The sequence below is a fragment of the Suricata suricatta genome, chromosome 11 (genome assembly GCF_006229205.1).
Source record: "Suricata suricatta isolate VVHF042 chromosome 11, meerkat_22Aug2017_6uvM2_HiC, whole genome shotgun sequence".
NCBI classification, from domain to species: Eukaryota; Metazoa; Chordata; class Mammalia; order Carnivora; family Herpestidae; genus Suricata; species Suricata suricatta.
Window position 1 is genome coordinate 84,813,243 of NC_043710.1, and position 17,321 is coordinate 84,830,563.

At 45.7% G+C, this 17,321-nt stretch overlaps 1 protein-coding gene across 1 annotated transcript in view; it reads right to left on the reverse strand.

Moving 5' to 3' along the window:
* Positions 1 to 6,583: 6,583 nt before the first annotated feature.
* The window catches only part of BARX2 (BARX homeobox 2), a 74,416-nt gene continuing 63,678 nt past the window's right edge, over positions 6,584 to 17,321 (reverse strand). The window contains exons 3-4 of the mRNA XM_029957259.1: positions 16,938 to 17,022; positions 6,584 to 7,588 (exon numbers count right to left, since the gene is read on the reverse strand). Of these exons, the coding sequence (XP_029813119.1) occupies positions 7,322 to 7,588; positions 16,938 to 17,022 (352 nt within the window). The 3' untranslated portion in view covers positions 6,584 to 7,321. The remainder of the gene's footprint in view (positions 7,589 to 16,937; positions 17,023 to 17,321) is intronic.

A 17,321-nucleotide genomic window follows, 5' to 3' on the forward strand; every position in this document is an offset into this window, starting at 1 on the left:
ACGGCCAGGGCTCCAAGGCTGGTGTTGACCTCAGAGGTCACTCTAAGAGCTGCTGAGAAAAAGCAGCAGCTGCATTCAGAGCTAGAACAAAGGACTCCGTCTTCCAAGCAGCTTCTCCAAGCATCCTGAAGCTTCTCCTTGTACGGCTCCTATTCCGGGTTGGAAGCCAAGGTCATCTAGCACCCCTTGCCATTCCATAGTGAGGATGCTGTCTTGTTAGTGTGCTTCAGACGTGATCCCTTCCTCTGAGCCTCCTCCTGGTGCCAGCATCCCTTTCCAAGGTCACTGCAAATGACAACGCAGTATGATGACTATTCCCTAGCCTGTAGATACACAACAGAAAAGGTGGGGGCGTGGAGACTGGACTTGTTGCTGGTGTGGGTGGGTAGATGGAGGGCTTGACCATTCACACTTGAAGTCTTCTGCACCCAAACATGAAGTCATGCTGTGAAAGATACCCCAGGTTACAGCAGGGTGAGAACAGGGTCAAGGCACGTGTAGGAGAAGCCGAGAGACAAAGGTGTCTGCCTACCTCCATGCTTTGCCCTGAGATCAGGCTCAGTTAACTCAGCTTTGGTCTAAGGAAGGCAGGCCCTGCCCAAAGTGTTCCACCACGTTGTCTCGGCTTTCCCATCTCTGACGTCGAGCTGGGTTACTGAGATGATGCAATGTAATGATGTAAACGTCGTGGTTACAGGGCCTGGTGAATAGTCAGGGTGCATAAAGACACCAGGCCAGAGTCTCGCTACTTCAGCAAAGCTATGTGTGTGTTCCAGGAGCCAGGTGCTTGGGAAGAAATCCTGGCAGAACCAGGAGGGGCCAGATCGAGGACATTGTCGAAGGATCCCCAAACGGCAGGGACTCAGCCTGACATGCCTAGAGGTTCCTGGCAACCATTTTGAGCAGGTGCACAGCCGTCACTCAGCCTGCCTCCAAGCCGTCTGCTCTGGGGCAGCAGAGACAAAGGAATGAACTCTAGACCCCAGAGTCCCACAGGAGAGATGACACACGTCGTGACGGACAGGGTGAATTCAAGGCAACTCTGAAGGCCCTTGTTACATTCTTGAGCTCCAGGAGAGGCCACGGCTTGGGTTTCGGTTGTTCTTGGCCTCCTCACTGACCTGGGGCACTGTTTCCTCCTCCTCTCCTCGGCCCCATTCCTCCCCACCTTCTTTATAAAAAATGTTTAAAGGGTTTTGTCAGTGAATGATCTTATTCATAAAGCAGGCGTGATGACAGTTTGCAGAGCTAAATGGGCACTTAACTGCGTGTCTAATAAATCTGCAACAAAAATAAACAGAAGGGAAGCGGGTTTGGGAAAGAAAGGAGGTCAGGTATGAAAGGAGCTTGTCACAGTGATTTACCACTGCCACCTCCCCCCACCCCCCCACGCCCCCACCACCAGGCAGTGGTGGCCTCGTCCTTGCCCGGCCACTGTTGACTTGGAGATATGAGAGGCTGACAGGGAGCCCCAGGTAGAGGCCACTCTGGGGCACAGCCGGGTGGGCACAGCCAGGTGGGTGGCAGAGGACACAGGAAAGGCCACTGGCATCCCCTGCTTGCACAGAACGCAAGGAGCCAAAGGCAGGCTGGAGTCAAGCACCTTCCTTTCAGCATCGTGCCCAGATTACAGATGGGATGACCAGCATCATTAACTCAGGATGTGGGTGACAGTCTGGGATTAGAGGCACATTCAGGTGAATCTAGCAAACACCTGTTGTCCAGTGTTAACCACCCTTTCAGGTGAACAAGGGGCCTACTTAAAATATAACACCGCCCCCCCCCCCTTAGTGGGACTAGCCTGGTGAGGACACTAAATCACCTTTCTTGCCCTGGAAGAACACCACCTCCCAGGGAAGGGCAGGTGTAAATATCTCAAAATCTTTTTTGGAATTCCTGCTGCTATTCCAAACCCAGTAAAGCAGGAGTTCCTCCAATAAGATTTTAGTTTAATTGCGGGCAGGGCCTTGTTACTTTGACCCCGTCCTCCCACTGGCCCCTTGACAGCACATTAGCGCAGTGTTAGGCACAGGATAGATATTGAGCAAGCATCTGTGGATCTGAACTGTGGCCCGGGCTGCTTATGGAGAAGGAAGCCCAGAGCACTCTGCTTCCAGAGGGCAGAGGACCCCGGCAGTGGCTTCCGACCTGGCTGGCTCGGGGCCCTCTCTCCAGTGACTACCATCTTTCCCAGTTGCCCTCTCTGTGGGCAGAAAGGAGGTCTCTGGCTCGCATCCATCCCGAAGTCTTATATTTGGCTGCAGTCCTCGAAGCTGCGCCCCTGGGTACACTGCAACCTTCCCACCATGGCCTTCCCAGGCATACTTTGGGATGAACTCACCTCCCTTTAGCCGCTTCTCCATATTACTTGTGAATCAGGTTAAACAACTCCACCAACCCATCACCAGCTACTAGATATGATTTAGTTTTTGTTTTAGACCAATGTCCCAGTGGGCATTGTCTTCCTCTCAGCCCCCTGCAACACTGCCTGTGATCTCTTTGAGGAAAATTCTTTGAAGGGCATTTTCTTCAGAGCCCTGTGAATACTTCTACCAAAAGAATTAGCAAAATGGGGGTTTAAGGGGGAGATTAACCCTTGACCATGAGCCAAGTATGGGCTCCTGATAATTCTTAGCCCTCTTTGGTCCTGGGGAAATGGGCCCAGCATTGCTTCTCTTGGGTGATGGGAATATTTCCATGGACACCAAAGATCTTTTCCTTTGCCTTCCCTCTTATGTCAGAAAAGGTTGGCATCCCTAAGCCCTCCAGCCAATGAGTGTGGCTCTAACAATGGTCATGACCAGGAGAGTTGCTTCAGACTTGAGGCCTCAAGGCTTTGTGACAGTGAACTGTCTCCACCATACCGCTAAGAACCCAAAGCCTCTGGACATGCTAGGAAGATATCAACAGGAGACCAGATCCAGATCCTCTCATTACCTACCTTCGGGCCTTTGGGAGCCTCAGCACAGAAAAAGGAACTCAGAGCACATAAACTGAAAAATAGCCTCAAGAAATTAGGCTAATCCATGTCCTCTTTGGAAGTATGGCAGGACCATGGTGTTACTGACAAAAGCTGCATTAAGACGAAGAGGTGGAAAGGAATTAACAGGTATACTGGAGAAAAGGTAAGGTAAATAAGGAGCAGGAAGACATGATTGAGAAGGGAAAGGGAGACAGGAACCAAGGCAGGTCAGAGAGAGGACGTTGTCTCCTGGGTACAGGGCAGCTCGGGTACAGCTCCTCAGAGTGGGACTGAAAGAGAGAGAGGAGGGTGGCCTCTCACTGGATGATGCAATGGAGAAGAGAGTAATGAAAGGTTCCTACAAAGAAAAAGAGCCCCAGCAGCTCCTCAGGGCTCTAGGCAAACAGAAGAATAATTCAGTGCACAGAAATCCTGAGAAACGAGTTTGCTTTTTTTTTTTTTTTTTTTTTGGTGAAAAGCACATTTCAGCCGTCTAACCCAATAGTTCCTGCCTTTCAAAGATCCTTCAGACATGATAGGGGTTAAGATTTAGGCGGCATCTACAGAAACTGGTAAGACAATCAGGCAGTCACCTAGCCTAAGTGGCTGGCCCAGGTAGGAGAGAGATGGGGGAGAACCCCTTGTGACAGTCTTTAATCTGCAAAGTCCCTGCTCATTTTCTGCTGAGTGGACAGCACGTGATCGGGCTGATGAAGCACAACCTGTTGAGGAAAGAGCTTCATACCCTGTTAAGTCCAGCCCAGCCCAGCCCAGGGCATGGGGCAAGGCCGGGTGGAACCAAGTTGAAAGGTCATGAAAGGGACAGGGAACTTGAATCACCTGAGGAGGGAAAGAGGTCCCCAGACCCCATCTCTAAGATAGCTCTAGACGGACTAGTCTCTGAGGGAAACTTAAAACCAGCCTAGTGAGGGCTAATTTAAGGACTATAGGCTCACAGCATGAAATCCATTTGGATTGTTTGAGCCAGGGCAGGTCTGAGTGTTGTGTCTTAGCCAACCTTTGTAGACTATGTAGAAGCAAATCAGACTATGTATGGTGACCCAGAACCCCAACCCATTGCTGTGTACACACACTTGGGACACTTCCTGAGAGTCTAGAACCTGATCTAGGAATCCTTGCTATCTAACATAAAAGATGCAAGGGTTTTGGAGCAAAGGTGGTGGATCCCAGCAGCCTCACCTTAGTAGCCAGGAAATCCTCAAGACCCTCCCAATCCCTGTGCAGGACTAGACTTGACTTGTGGGGCAGACTGCTGCTGAAAGCCCCCCACCCCCACCACCCCGTTGCTGCCTGGAAGGTCCAGGCAGGGAACCTGGCCCCAGGGCTGGTTCTCAGCATGGCTTCTGACCAGCTCTGTGACCCTGGGAGAGAGAGACAACTTAACCTCTCTCTGGTTAACAGGCTTCCTATGAAACTGGAAAAACAGCCCATGTCACAACCTGAGGGGGAAGCATCAGCTAAAAGTGCTTGTAAGAGCATTCTCTGATGCTCAGAGACACCATGGAAAAAAAGACCTAAGGTCTCTGTGGTCTGCTTCCTTGTCTGGGCAGTTGGACTCGGCTCTCTCCCTTCCTCTGGAAATTTCAGAAAGCATCAGGTGACCAGACCCTAAAATAAGACCCTGAACCCTCATGGGGTCACCAGACAAGGGAGAGAATGCTTTTGTTTAGCAAGGCCACATAGCTTCCTAGTCACCATGCCTCAGACAACTTGTGGAGTTGGTTTCTGGGTACCATCACAAGTCCTGGGATGTAGAAGTAAAATGGAAGAGACTAGAAGGAAAAGGGAAAGATGGAGGGAGAGCAGAGCTTGGTGTAGAAGCTCTCAAAGCCCAGCCCCGACCCATCTTGGAGTCACAGGGCAAGACTACACAGAGCTGAGGCCAGAGGACAAGCCCAGGGCTCCTATGTGGAGGTGACCTTGGGCTCAGGGCTTCCAAAATAGCAGGAAAGATAATCGGAGGTTTTGAACCCTCCACTGAAACACCTCCAACCCCTAGAAATAATAGAAATTACAAGCCAAAGACTAAGGGCTTAAAGTCAGAAACAGTGCTTGTGGGGGGAATCTGGGTGGCTCAGTCAGTTAATCTTCCAATTTCAACTCAGGTTATGATCTTGCAGTTCATGAGTTCAAGTCCTGCATCAGGCATGCTGTGCTGACAGCTCAGAGCCTGGAGCTTGCTTCAGATTCTGTGTCGCCCTCTCCCTCTCTGCCCCTCCCCACTTCTGCTCTCTCTCAAAAATAAACATTAAAAAGAAAAAAAAAGTGCCTGTGTGTGTGTGTGTGTGTGTGTGTGTGTGTGTACATATATAATCTGCTGATGAGTCACTACCAGACACCTCAGAAAAGGACAATAACAGAGCCCTGGACAAAAGCCTGAAAACCACCACAGGAAAACAGCATCCAAATGAAAAGTCCTTCTGGGATGGGGTTGAGCAGGGCAGTGCACTTCCTTAGGAGTGAGACCAGACCGGCACAGGCCCACCTGCTTACTGTGGCCATGTGTATTCTCCGGCTCACTGGGACATCTCACAAAAGGCAGATCATAAAACTGTCCCATGGGGTGGGCTAGATATGCAGGAGGCATCTTTGTACACGCACAGCTCAAGAAAGCTCACACACGGCCGGGTGTGGTCTGCACAAACTGGTTCTCGGAGGCCAAATCCTTACCTCCTTTGTTCACAAGAGGTAAGAAAAAGACTGCTTTCTTTCTGCTGATCTCAATGGCGACAGAGATGAAGGCACTGCCTTGCTAAGTCAAGACTGCAGTCACTCTGATTGTCAGTGTTAATGGAGGGAAGCAGGCAGCCGGATTACGGAAAACAAGCAGATCGTTCCCGCATACCTTTGAAAAGAATTATGTGATTTCTCTTACAGAACTAACATGTTTTGCTCCACACTAGCAACATATTTTGCTCTGTAGTTGTTTCCCGAGCCCAGAGTGACTGTGGGATTATGAACTGCCAGTGTGCAGGGTGGACACCTTGCCCAGCAGGACATCTGCAGTGAGCGTGCAGGGAAATACAGATCAAGGGGACCTCTGTGAGGTCAGGCCTCTGGGCCAGTGTATGCGACAGTCAGGCAAAGAGATGGTCATAGTTCTTCAGTGAATCTGGAGTTCCCTCTTGCCTGGTCTTACTGAACGTTGGGGCATCATTTTAAATTTCAAATCAAAGAGAACATCTAGCAAGTAGCTCTCGAATCTCCTTTTTGTTCAAAGTTGCAGAGCCCATCATCCAAATGGATGAGAACATCTGTGTTTAAAGAAAGATAAACAAGAGACCAATAAAAATGGTTACCTATGCGGGGTGGGGGTGGGGGGCAAGTCTTCTCTTTGTTGGACTTTTGAGAACATACATTTGTTATCTCTTCCAAAAAGTCAAGGCATTTTTAAAGTTGGAAGGCGACTGTGTAAAGTGGCTGACTGCAGAGCTGCTCTGGCAGAAGGCGGTAGGAGGGGTGGTGGGCAGAGCCCAATCTTTTATTTAACAGCGGGGGAAATTAAAGCCGGGGAGCCGGGCTAGCTCTCTGGGTCTTTCTTTCCAGAAGACATATTCAGAAAGGGCTAAATATACTTGCCCGAAGAAACTGAACACCCAATCCTTTTGAAAGATTTATTTTTCATTAAAAAATAAAAGTTATCTTAACATATTTGCATTGCAGCTTCAGGGATTGCAACTTGAAAAAGCAAGAAAAACAAGGCTTATCCGTTCTCAGGTCAGCTGACCATCTTGTAATGGGTACAAAGGCACACGAGTCTTCAAACAAACTTTATTCAGAAACAATTCTAATAACGCAGAACTCCCTTCTCCCAACTTTTGTCTGCCCTCACCGCCCCCCCGAAAAACCAACCAAAAACATTAAATTCTCTTTTAAAACTACAGAAATAAGTGCTGAGTCAGCAAGGAAGCCAGGCATGCTGCCCAAGCTCCTCCATCTCTCTCTGCTTGCATGCCAGGCTGCCCAGAGGCTGGCAGGGAGAGAGTGAGAGCAGTCCTCCACCACGCCAGGGTGGGGCTCGCCATGTGGGCAGGCCTCTTGCACCCAGCCCTGAAGCCACTACCCCAGTGGGGGAGGCAGTTCCAAGGCACTATCTCCCTTCATCAAGGGCATCCTGTGGCTAAAGCAGCCTTTCAGGAAGAGAAAGGCCTAAGGCAAGCCAAGTCTTCATCAAACACCTGTGATGAAAACCACTGAGACCTGTGGGGGAGAGGGGACGTGGATCTCTTGTCTCCCCCCACCCCCCGAGTTTACCAGGCTTTGGGAAGCAGTTCCCTATTCTCCCTCCTTCTCTTCCCATTCCTCCCCGTCTCCCCTTTCCCCCAGAAGAGTTTTATTTTAGCTTGATGGTGGGGGTTCCGAAGAGGATACTGGTAACTCTTGGGGCTGGCTGGGGGGCTCTGGCACCTCTAAGGGGACATGGCATGCTTTTGCTTCCTGTGTGTCACAGAGCTCCTCCTGTCTCTGGGAGGGTGCAAGGCGCTCCTGGCTCTGGGCCTGGCTGCTCATCTTCTCTTCAGCTTCAATCTCTTCTGAGGTGGGGATGGAGTTCTTCTTGGGACGACCTTTGGGTTTTGTGGGTGCTTCCTGTCCACCTTTAAGAACCTACGTGGGAGAAAAGGACAGTCACTACATCAAATAAAGAACTCCCTCCCTCTGCTTTCCTGCTCAAGAGCATCTATACCATCTGTTCCCAGCAGCGATGATGGCCTGGCAAAAAAAAATTTTCAACCCACCTCTAGGGTATAAAGACATCCTTATTCTTCAAATGTTCATTACACATTTTCTGTCAATATTATATGTCTTTGCATTAAATAAAATGATCACAAATGCACTTAAAAATCCAACTTCAAGAGTAAGGTAAGAAATAAAAAACTAAAATATTATTGCGATATCTATCAAGTTGACAAGTTCAAAGAAAAAGACAGTATTAATAGCAAGCAGGAAGAGAAATACTCATACTCTAATATGGAAGTGTAAAGGGTACAACCTTCTCAAAAGGCAATCTGAGAATTCAAATCAACAGTCTTAAAGTGTGTACACTCTGACATAGAAATTCCACTTCTAGTAAATAAGCCTAAGAAAGTCATCAAAGACTGAGGTAAAGACTGATCTGCAAAAAATGTTCATCAATGAATTGGTTTTAGCAGCAAAAACTGGGGGAATATACTCTAAATTTCTGCTCTATGATTGAGTAGATAATTATAGTATATCCCAAACAGAGAATCTTGATAACCATTCAGTTATTATGTACGAGAATGCTGAATGACACGGGAAATATTATATACTTTTGTGGAAAACAGGTTATAACCCAGCATAATCCAATCTGGAGGAGAGACAACTATATATCACCTTGTTTGCACTGTCACAGTCATTGATAATTTTTAAGTTTTTTATTTTTTTGTATTTTCTAATTTTTTAAAACAATAATCATATATTTCTGTAATCGGAAAAAATGTAAGAAATACAGAATTGTAACTATAAAAAACTTATCAAATGCAACATCCAAAAAACATAGCCCAGTGAAAAAACAGGCAAAAGACATGAAGAGACACTTTTCCAAAGAAAACATCCAGATGGCTAAGAGACACATGAAAAAGTGCTCTGCATCACTCATCATCAGGGAAATGCAAATCAAAACTACAATGAGATACTACCTCACATTTGTCAGAATGGATAAAATGAGTAAACTCTGGCAATAATATATATTGGTGAGGATGCAGAGAAAGAGGAACCCTTTTGCATTACTGGTGGGAATGCAAACTGGTGCAGCCACTTTGGAAAACAGTATGGAATTTCCTCAAAAACTTAAAAATAGACCTACCCTGAGACCCGGCAGCTGCACTACTAGGTATTTATCCAAAGGATACAGGAGTGCTATTTCAAAGGGGCACATGCACCCCAATGTTTACAGCACTGTCAACAATAGCCAAAGTGTGGGAAGAGTCCAAATGTCCATCGATTGATGGAAGAATAAAGATGTGAGATACACACACACACACACACACACACACACACACACAATGGAAGACTACTCAGTGATCAAAAAAGAATGAGACCATGTCATTTGCAACAAGTGAATGGAACTAGAATGTATTATGCTCAGCAAAGTCAGTCAGTCAGAGACAAATATCATGAGATTTCATTCATATGTGGAATTTAAGATACAAAGCAGATGAACATAAGGGAAGCAAAAATAATATAAAAACAGAGAGGGAAGCAAATCATAAGAGACTCTTTTTTAAATTTTTTGAAAATATTTATTTGTTTTTGAGAGAGACAGAGAGAGAGACATTAGAGTGTGAGTAGGGGAGGGGCAAAGAGGGAGACACAGAATCCAAAGCATGCTCCAGGCTCTGAGGTGTCAGCACAGGGCCCAATATGGGGAGTGAACCCACCTGCAGCAAGATCATGACCTGAGCCAAAGTCAGATGTTCAAACAACTGGGCCACCCAGGTGCCCCATGAGACTTTTAAATACACAGAACAAATTGAGGGTTGCTGAAGGAGTGTTGGATGGGGGATGGGCTAAGTGGCCAATAGGCATTAAGGAGGGTGCTTGCTGGGATGAGCCCTAGGTGGTATATGTAAGTGATGAATCACTAAATTCTATTCCTGAAATCATTTTTATACTGTATGTTAACTTAGATGTAAAATTTTTTTAAATGTTTAAAAGCTGAAAAAAAGAAATACAGAATTGTAGTGTTCAAAGATGTAATAGAGAATAGAAAGTTCTAGCTAGCTTTGAAAGCAGAATAACTAGATTAAATTCTAACTCTGCTACTTTTCTGGTTTGTCTTTGGGGGCGTTCAGTTCTTTAAAGAGTCTGAGCCTTAGTTTTCTTATCTGCAAAACACAGATAATAATACCTTATCTCACAGGATGACCAACAGATACTGTATTGGAAAGAGCAAGAACTTTTCCTGAATGGCAGGTTTCCTCGGCCCAAAATACGCCTCCCAGCCTCCTCACCTGGTTAACACAGGTTAGACAGTGCTTCTCCGGGGAGCCTTCCCTGCCTCCCAAGTCTAACACCCACCACTATGTGCTCTATGAGCTCTTACACTCCATGAGAGCACTTTTCAAGAACCACTGTCACTGCATGTGTACTTGCCTGTCCCTCTCACTCAGCCCCTGCACAGAGCAGGCATTCAATAATTGGTACTGAACAACCAGCCTTTCCCTAGAGGGGAAGAAAGATACAAAGCAAGCAAATTTAAAGTACCGCAAATGGCCTTTGCTGATGTCACACATTTATTATCCCAGTGTGTGATGTCCATGAGGGTACCACAACTTACGAAGGGGTAGCTCTAAAAATATCTATATGTTACTTTAGAATATAACAGACTGTCCTCCTTCCACCGGCTCTGAACTCTGGTATGGTTTAGTTGGTGATTTTCTGGGCAGCTAGTGAGAAGGGCTTCAGGAGCACCTGGATTAACACGGGTAATTCAGAGCGAAATAGATTTTTGCTACTTACATAACTAAATTAATCTTACCTTCTGTAGTTGAACAGAGGCTCCTTGAAGGTAAATCCTGCATCTATCCCTTGCTTCAGGATCAACTAAGTCTCTGCAGTCACTGAATACTTACTGACTCTTTCCTATAAGAGAACAACAGGACCTCCAGGTGCCGAATTGTAAGAATGAATGCTGAAATCCAATAAACCATAGGTTCTTTTTTTTTAAACAGTTTTATTGAGATATAATTCACATACCATACACTTCATCCATTCATACTGACAATTTTGTGACTTTTAGTACAGTCAGAATGGCACAACTATCACTAGAATCCAATTTTAGAACATTTTCATTGCCACCCAAAAGAAAGCCCCATTAACAGTCACTCTGTATTTCTCGCCAGGCCCTGTTCTCTTAATCCCAGGCAACCACTGATCTGCCTTCTGTTTCTACAAATTTGCCTATTCTGGACATTTCCTATGAATTAAGTTACATAATATGTCATCCTTTGCAACTGGCTTCTTTTCAGTTAGCATAATGTTTCCAAGGGTCTTTCATGTTGTAGCATCTTCAATATTTCAATTCCTTTTTATGGCCAACTAATATCCAGTGTAGGGCTATGCCACATTTCATGTGCCCATTCACCAGTCGATGGGCACTGGGTTGCTTCCACCTTTTGTCTGCTGTGAATAGTGCTGCCATGAAGATGGGTACAGAAGTATCTGTTCACTTCTTTTGGGTATATGCCTACAAGTGGAATTGCTGGTCATTTGGTAACTACATTTTTTTGAGGAACTTCCAGACTTGTTTTCTAAAGCAACTGCACCACGCCAATCATCAGTATATGAAGGCTCCAGTTCTCCATATGCTCGCCAATACTTGATATTCTATCTTCCTGATTACAGCCATCTCAATGGGTAAGCAATAGTATCCCATGTGTGTGAGCTGCACTTCCCTGCTGACTAATGAGGTTGCGCATCTCTCCCTGTGCTGAGGGGCCAGCTATATGTCTTCTTCTTCAGAAGACTCCTTTAGAAGAATCCTTTGCCCATTTGAAAATTTGGTTGTCATTTTATTATCGAGTTGTAAGAGCTTTTTATATTACATTCTGGATACAAGTCCATTATCAGATATAAGATTTGCAAATGCATTGTCCCATTCTGCTTTCTTGAGGATGTCCTTCATAGCACAAAGATTTTTAATTTTGATGAGGCCCAGTTTATTTTCTTTTGTTGCTTGTGCTTTTGGTGTGCTAAGTGGGTTCTGCCGAATCCAAGGCTGTGTATGCTTACTCTTAAATTTTCTTCTAGGAGTTTTACAGTCTTAGCTTTTACATTTAGGTCTGTGGTTCACTTCGAGTTATTTTTTGTATATGGCGTGAGGAAACCCATTAGTTCTCACTAAACACCTCCTCTGAGCTGGGAATCTGCTTGGCTACTGCACTTCCCATGCAAACAGCTAATGCACAGATATGAAGGGGACCTCTAACAAGGGAGAGAGAGACACTGACAGAATCCATCTCTGCGGAGAAGGTGTCCCTATATATTCCTTTTCACATAAGTCAGCATCTGAATTTTAATTCAGTCTGAGTGCAGGCTGTTGAAAGCACCCCGATGTGCCAAGATGGAACTGACATGTTGAAAGCAGCTCTACTTGGTATGAAAGAGGTTATACAAAAGTAAGTTGCCCCATATAGTAATCAAGTTATAAAAGGGCAGGTCTAAGGAAGCCACCTAATTGGAAAAAGAAAGTCCAGCCCAGCAATTAGAGAACACCACCCACGCAACTTGGATAGACCCCACCTGGCCGCTTTCCTACCGCAAGAAAAAAATAAAATAAAAACAATCAGACCGTTTTCTAAATGGAATAAAACATTCCAGCACGAGCAATAATTAGGAGATAACTACCCTCTTGGCTGCCTCCCACATTCAACCTCTGGCCCCCCACCTCCCAGCACACCTGAGACGTGCCATTATCTCACAACGGCTCCACACCAGGAGCTCCACATTCTCATGCATCCTATGGCCATCCTCTCTGGATCCCTCCTTCCCAATTACTTCTAAAGCCTATTTAGTCCCCTCAGCTGGGAGAGTCCAGACAACCCACTGCACTCAAGGTCACATGCCTCTTGGAAAAACAGCTAGCACACCATCTATACCTATTAGCTGTGCGGCTGCCAGTCTCCCTCAGAATTCTAAAACTAGACATTCAAATGTTCTGTTGCTGAAGATATCAGGACAGGCCTCTGTTTCCTTCCCGAGGTGCTTGGGTCGGGGACAGGCAGTTTGACAGCAGAGTATGGAATGTCAACGCAGGGAGGAACCTTCTACCTCTTCCATTACTCAGACAGGAAACCGAGCAGGCAGAAGTAGTTTGTCCTGGTCAAAGAGCAAGCCACGGGCAGGGCTGTGATTTGAACACAAAACCCTGCCCATTTGAATTTAATGTTCATTGTGCATAATATACAAAGGACACCTAAAATATGCCGCTGTTCCTTCTTTCTTGTTTTTTTTTTTTAATGTTTGTTTTTGAGTGAGAGAAAGAGTGCAGCAGGGGAGAGGCAGAGAGAAGAGAGAAGATCTGAAACAGACTCTGCACTGACGGCAGCAAGCCCAAGTGGGGCTTAACCTCACAAACTGCGAGATCACAACCTGAGCCAAAGTTGGACTGAGCCGCCCAGGTGCCCTGTGCTGTTATTTCTAGTATTTATCTACAGTTACACAGTCTCCCATCAGCCCCTTTCTCTTTGTCTGCAGCTCTCTGGAACAGTGAGAGTCCACTAAACTGACAACTGTTCCCATGCAGCTGAGAATCAAGTTCAGTTTCTCCAGCATTAATCTCTTTCCAGAACCCTGTTCAGCAGCCTTTCTGTGCCTGAAGGCACAGTGCTACCTCAAGCAGGGCTCCAAACACTAAGGCACTGATTGGGAGATGGCCCAGCAAGTGCTCAGTGAGAAAGAACAAACAGCCCGATTGCTCTCATCCTAAGGAAATGTTCAGGGCCCCCAGAAATTTCAGCTTGTGTCTCCTAGCCTCCAAAAACATGGATAGGTAAATGAGGAGGAGGAGGGGGGCAGCTAACATTTCTCAGCTGCATACTGTGAAGCAGGCACGGTGCTAAGAGCTTTACAGGGATTAGCTCAGTCAACACCACAACCCTATAAGGGACATACGTATTAGGCATTATACTAATGAAAAAACAGGCACATAGAGGGCAAGTAACCCGCTCAAGATTACATAGACAGTAACTGGTAGCCATTTCATGAAACTGTTGACTATCTGGGGACTTGCTGATGATGGTGCATGGTATGTGGCCCACTCAATTCTGTGACCGGGGCAGGAAGGCGGAATTCATTTGGATCCTCTCACAGAACAGAATTGTGTGTTAGAGCTGAAAGGCATCACTGAATAATGAGGCACTTTCAACCTGTTGCAAAACATCCTGGGTCCTCCTGGAACTAGAGCCAACGAGAAATGGGATGGAGGGGGAGCGCCCCAGCTAATGTGCAAGATTAAATTTACCCAACCCGCTATAGGTTACAAATGCTGACCAGTAAAAACTAGTCAGAGATGCTTATCTGGCCTCTGGCAGCACTATCCCTGGCTGCCGTGTGAATAACTCAGAATCAAGTGCTAATCTTTTTCCAGTTCCAATTAGGTTACTAGCCTTGAGACATCTTTATTACCCAATTAGCTTTTTCTTTTCCTCCCAGGACTTGAAGAGATAGCCTTGAAAGAGTTTTACCAGGAAAACATATGAGGCAATCAGGCTCCCAACAATGCCTCGCTGTCCTGGGGGAGTCACAATTCAGACCCACAGACTGAGCAACAACCCTCTCTCTCATTTTAGCTCTGGCCATTCTGAAGTAGTTCAAGTGCTCCAAGGATTTCTGCCCATGACACCCTTCCCACCTTCACCTGGCCCCATTTCTATTCATCCACTAAAACCAACCTAAGATGGCACCTCTTCCGAGAAGCCCTCCCTTCTCTAATCTGATTCGGAACCCAGGAAATCCAACTGTTGACCTTGATCACTCTGAATAACTACTAGTTTTACAGGCTGGTCTCCTTCCACTTGACTGAGTATCTTGTTCTAATTTTATTTTGGAATGGACAAGTTCATGACTTACCTTTGCACCTCCATTGCCTGGTTCTCCAATAAGATGCTCAATAAATAACCGGTAAACAGAGAGCTTGGCGCTCTTGCTTCCTAAAAGGACCTGAATGTGGGGGGCCTGTGGCAAGCTGAGGTTATATCTGCTAATTTACTTCCATCTTGCCATGTACGGCATGGATAACCCTCCATATCCAGCTCACCCTGTGCCTGTAGCACAGTGGACTGTGAACAGCAAGTGACGTCAGAGGCAAAGGCACACGTTCATCCCACAGGCATCGGGTGGTGCTGGCAGGGACTGAGCTGTCAATTCATTAACTGTCTGACTCATGAAGAGATTGCTGATAACTGATTTCAACAATACCTCTGCCACTCAGGAGACGTTGATTTCGATGAAGATGATTGACGAGGAAGGAGGTGGGTGGCAGACTTGCCCAAAGTCAGCCAGGGAGGGACAGGCATGGGAACTTGACCCAGAGGTTCTAACTCCCAGATCTAGTTCTTTCTGAGATCAGTCCCCTGGGAGATTTCTGCCATCATTTTCACGCATGTGTTAGCGCTCTCAAGGTTTTGGGATGACCACGTATTCAGGTGAATCCCAGTTTATCCTGCACCTTATCCCGGCACCCTTCTCACATACCTGTCCTCTGAACTCTTGTGGGCTTATACACCGCCAGTAATTATAATTCATTGTCATGTGCTCCCTGGCTGCTTTCTGGACCTTGATTCCCCAGCTAGATCACAAATGCCATGAAGTCAGGCTTACATCTTGTTTCATTACTTCCCATAGTGCCGAGGACAAGGCTCATAAGACGCACTAACACACATGTGTTTATGTGTTGATTCACCCAGCATATGTGTGTTTGTACATGCAAGTGACATTGAGGCCTTGCCTTGCAAGCGCTCCACTAGCCACGTGGCCTGAACATCCTTTCCTCTCGGGCTCAGGCCTCCCCAGAGGAAATGATGAGATTTGCCCAGGAATATAGATAATATGTATAATACATTATAATATATAATATATATGATATTTAATAATATAATAAATGCTGCCTTGTTGGCTTTTTAAAAATGTTTCCCATTAATATTAATTTACAATGTATTTCTTTTTCTCATTGTTAGCAGACAATGGCAAGTACTTAAGTTTTCGAAAAAAATTACTGGACAAAAGGACAAAAGTGAGAAAATGACTCAGTATCTATCAGCTATCAAAAATATCTATTAGCTTACTTATCTTCCTGAAAACTAAGGGAGGGAGAATTATCTTAGCTATTTAGTAATTGTAAAAAAAAAAAAAATCAGATTCTAGCCTTTGAAACACCAGGGAAGATGGCTCCTGACCAGATGGGTTAACAAAGAAGAATGTTAACCAAGCAGGCCTGGACCCCTTGGTCCATGCAAGAGGAGAAAGGACCAGTAAAATTCAGTGATGACTGACAAAGGCCCAGGTCCCAGGGTTCTGAGGATTACAATTTGGAAGTTTCTGAGTATTACTGGTCCCTAAAGAAATAACAGGCTGCTTCCCACCCTCTTTTCCTAGCTCACCTCTTTTCTCTGGGCTTTGACCTTTTCCTTTGCAGTTTACAAAACTGTAAAAGAAACACTCAACTACTTGGAAACTTGGATTTAACACATCTTTCAAATTTATTCTTTTTTTTTTTTTTTGAAAGGTCAACTATTAGGAAGTTGAGTTCCTCAAAATACAGAGATGTAGGTTTGTTTTTTGGGGGGACTGTTTAGAGAGATGTTTATGCATTTAAAAACCAAAGATGGAATGAGTCATTAGCTAAGGAGTAATGCAGTATTAGGGAAACCGTAGTCCTTACATCAAGTGCCTCAGAGGAACCTGGGAGCTTGTTAACAACACATTCCCAGCCCTGCCACAGATCTGTGCAACCAAGATATAAAGAAGCACCTCGAGTTCTGCATTTTTACCTGCAACCCAGGTTCCTCAGACACCCACTAAAGTTTGATAATCACTGCACTGCAGGACACAGAGCTACAGGAACAGATGGGTCCTATATGTCATTATAAACAAAGTACTGACTTCTATTCTTAGTTACTGGTGGGAGGGGGAAGGAAGTTCTTTGAAAAGGCTAGCAGGTGGGGTTAAAACTAGCAACTGAGAAGCTTGTGGGCTTTCTTTTATTTCTAAGGAAACTGTGAAAAAGAATATCCTTCTGGTCAGGAAATCCAGGTCAGGAGGAATGGCTTATCTGACTGTTCAAACTGCTTCTCCCCATAGCCAGCATCACAAAAGGTCTCACACTCTCTGGAACCCAGACCACCAAATGGTCCTTCCTGCCTCCTTACCAGCCCTGTAGGAAGAATTTTTCCCAACATGATGGGCACAGACTGTGAGTCACTCTCTTCTTTCTTACCATTTTCTTCCACTTCATCCTGCGGTTCTGATACCAAGTCTTCACCTGCAGTTGAGTGAGTCCCAGAGACTGGGCCAGGTCCAACCTAGAAGGCATGAGATGCAAAGGAAGAATGAGGAAGGAGGGAAAGGTCAGTAGAGACAGGGTCCTTTGACTAGCTCTGGGTACTGCTATCAACATATGGATATCCCCCATGAAACAAGCTCTTTCCCAAAAAACTCTACTTTCCTTCCAAGAATCCCATGGATAAAACTCTTGGAACCTAAGAAACAGATGCTCACACCCAAGGATACCTACAGCAATCATCCTGGAAACATTCACTATCTACACTGGACCCCAAGAGAATTTCCCAGCCTTGACTGCAAAGTCCTCTTTCTGACCACA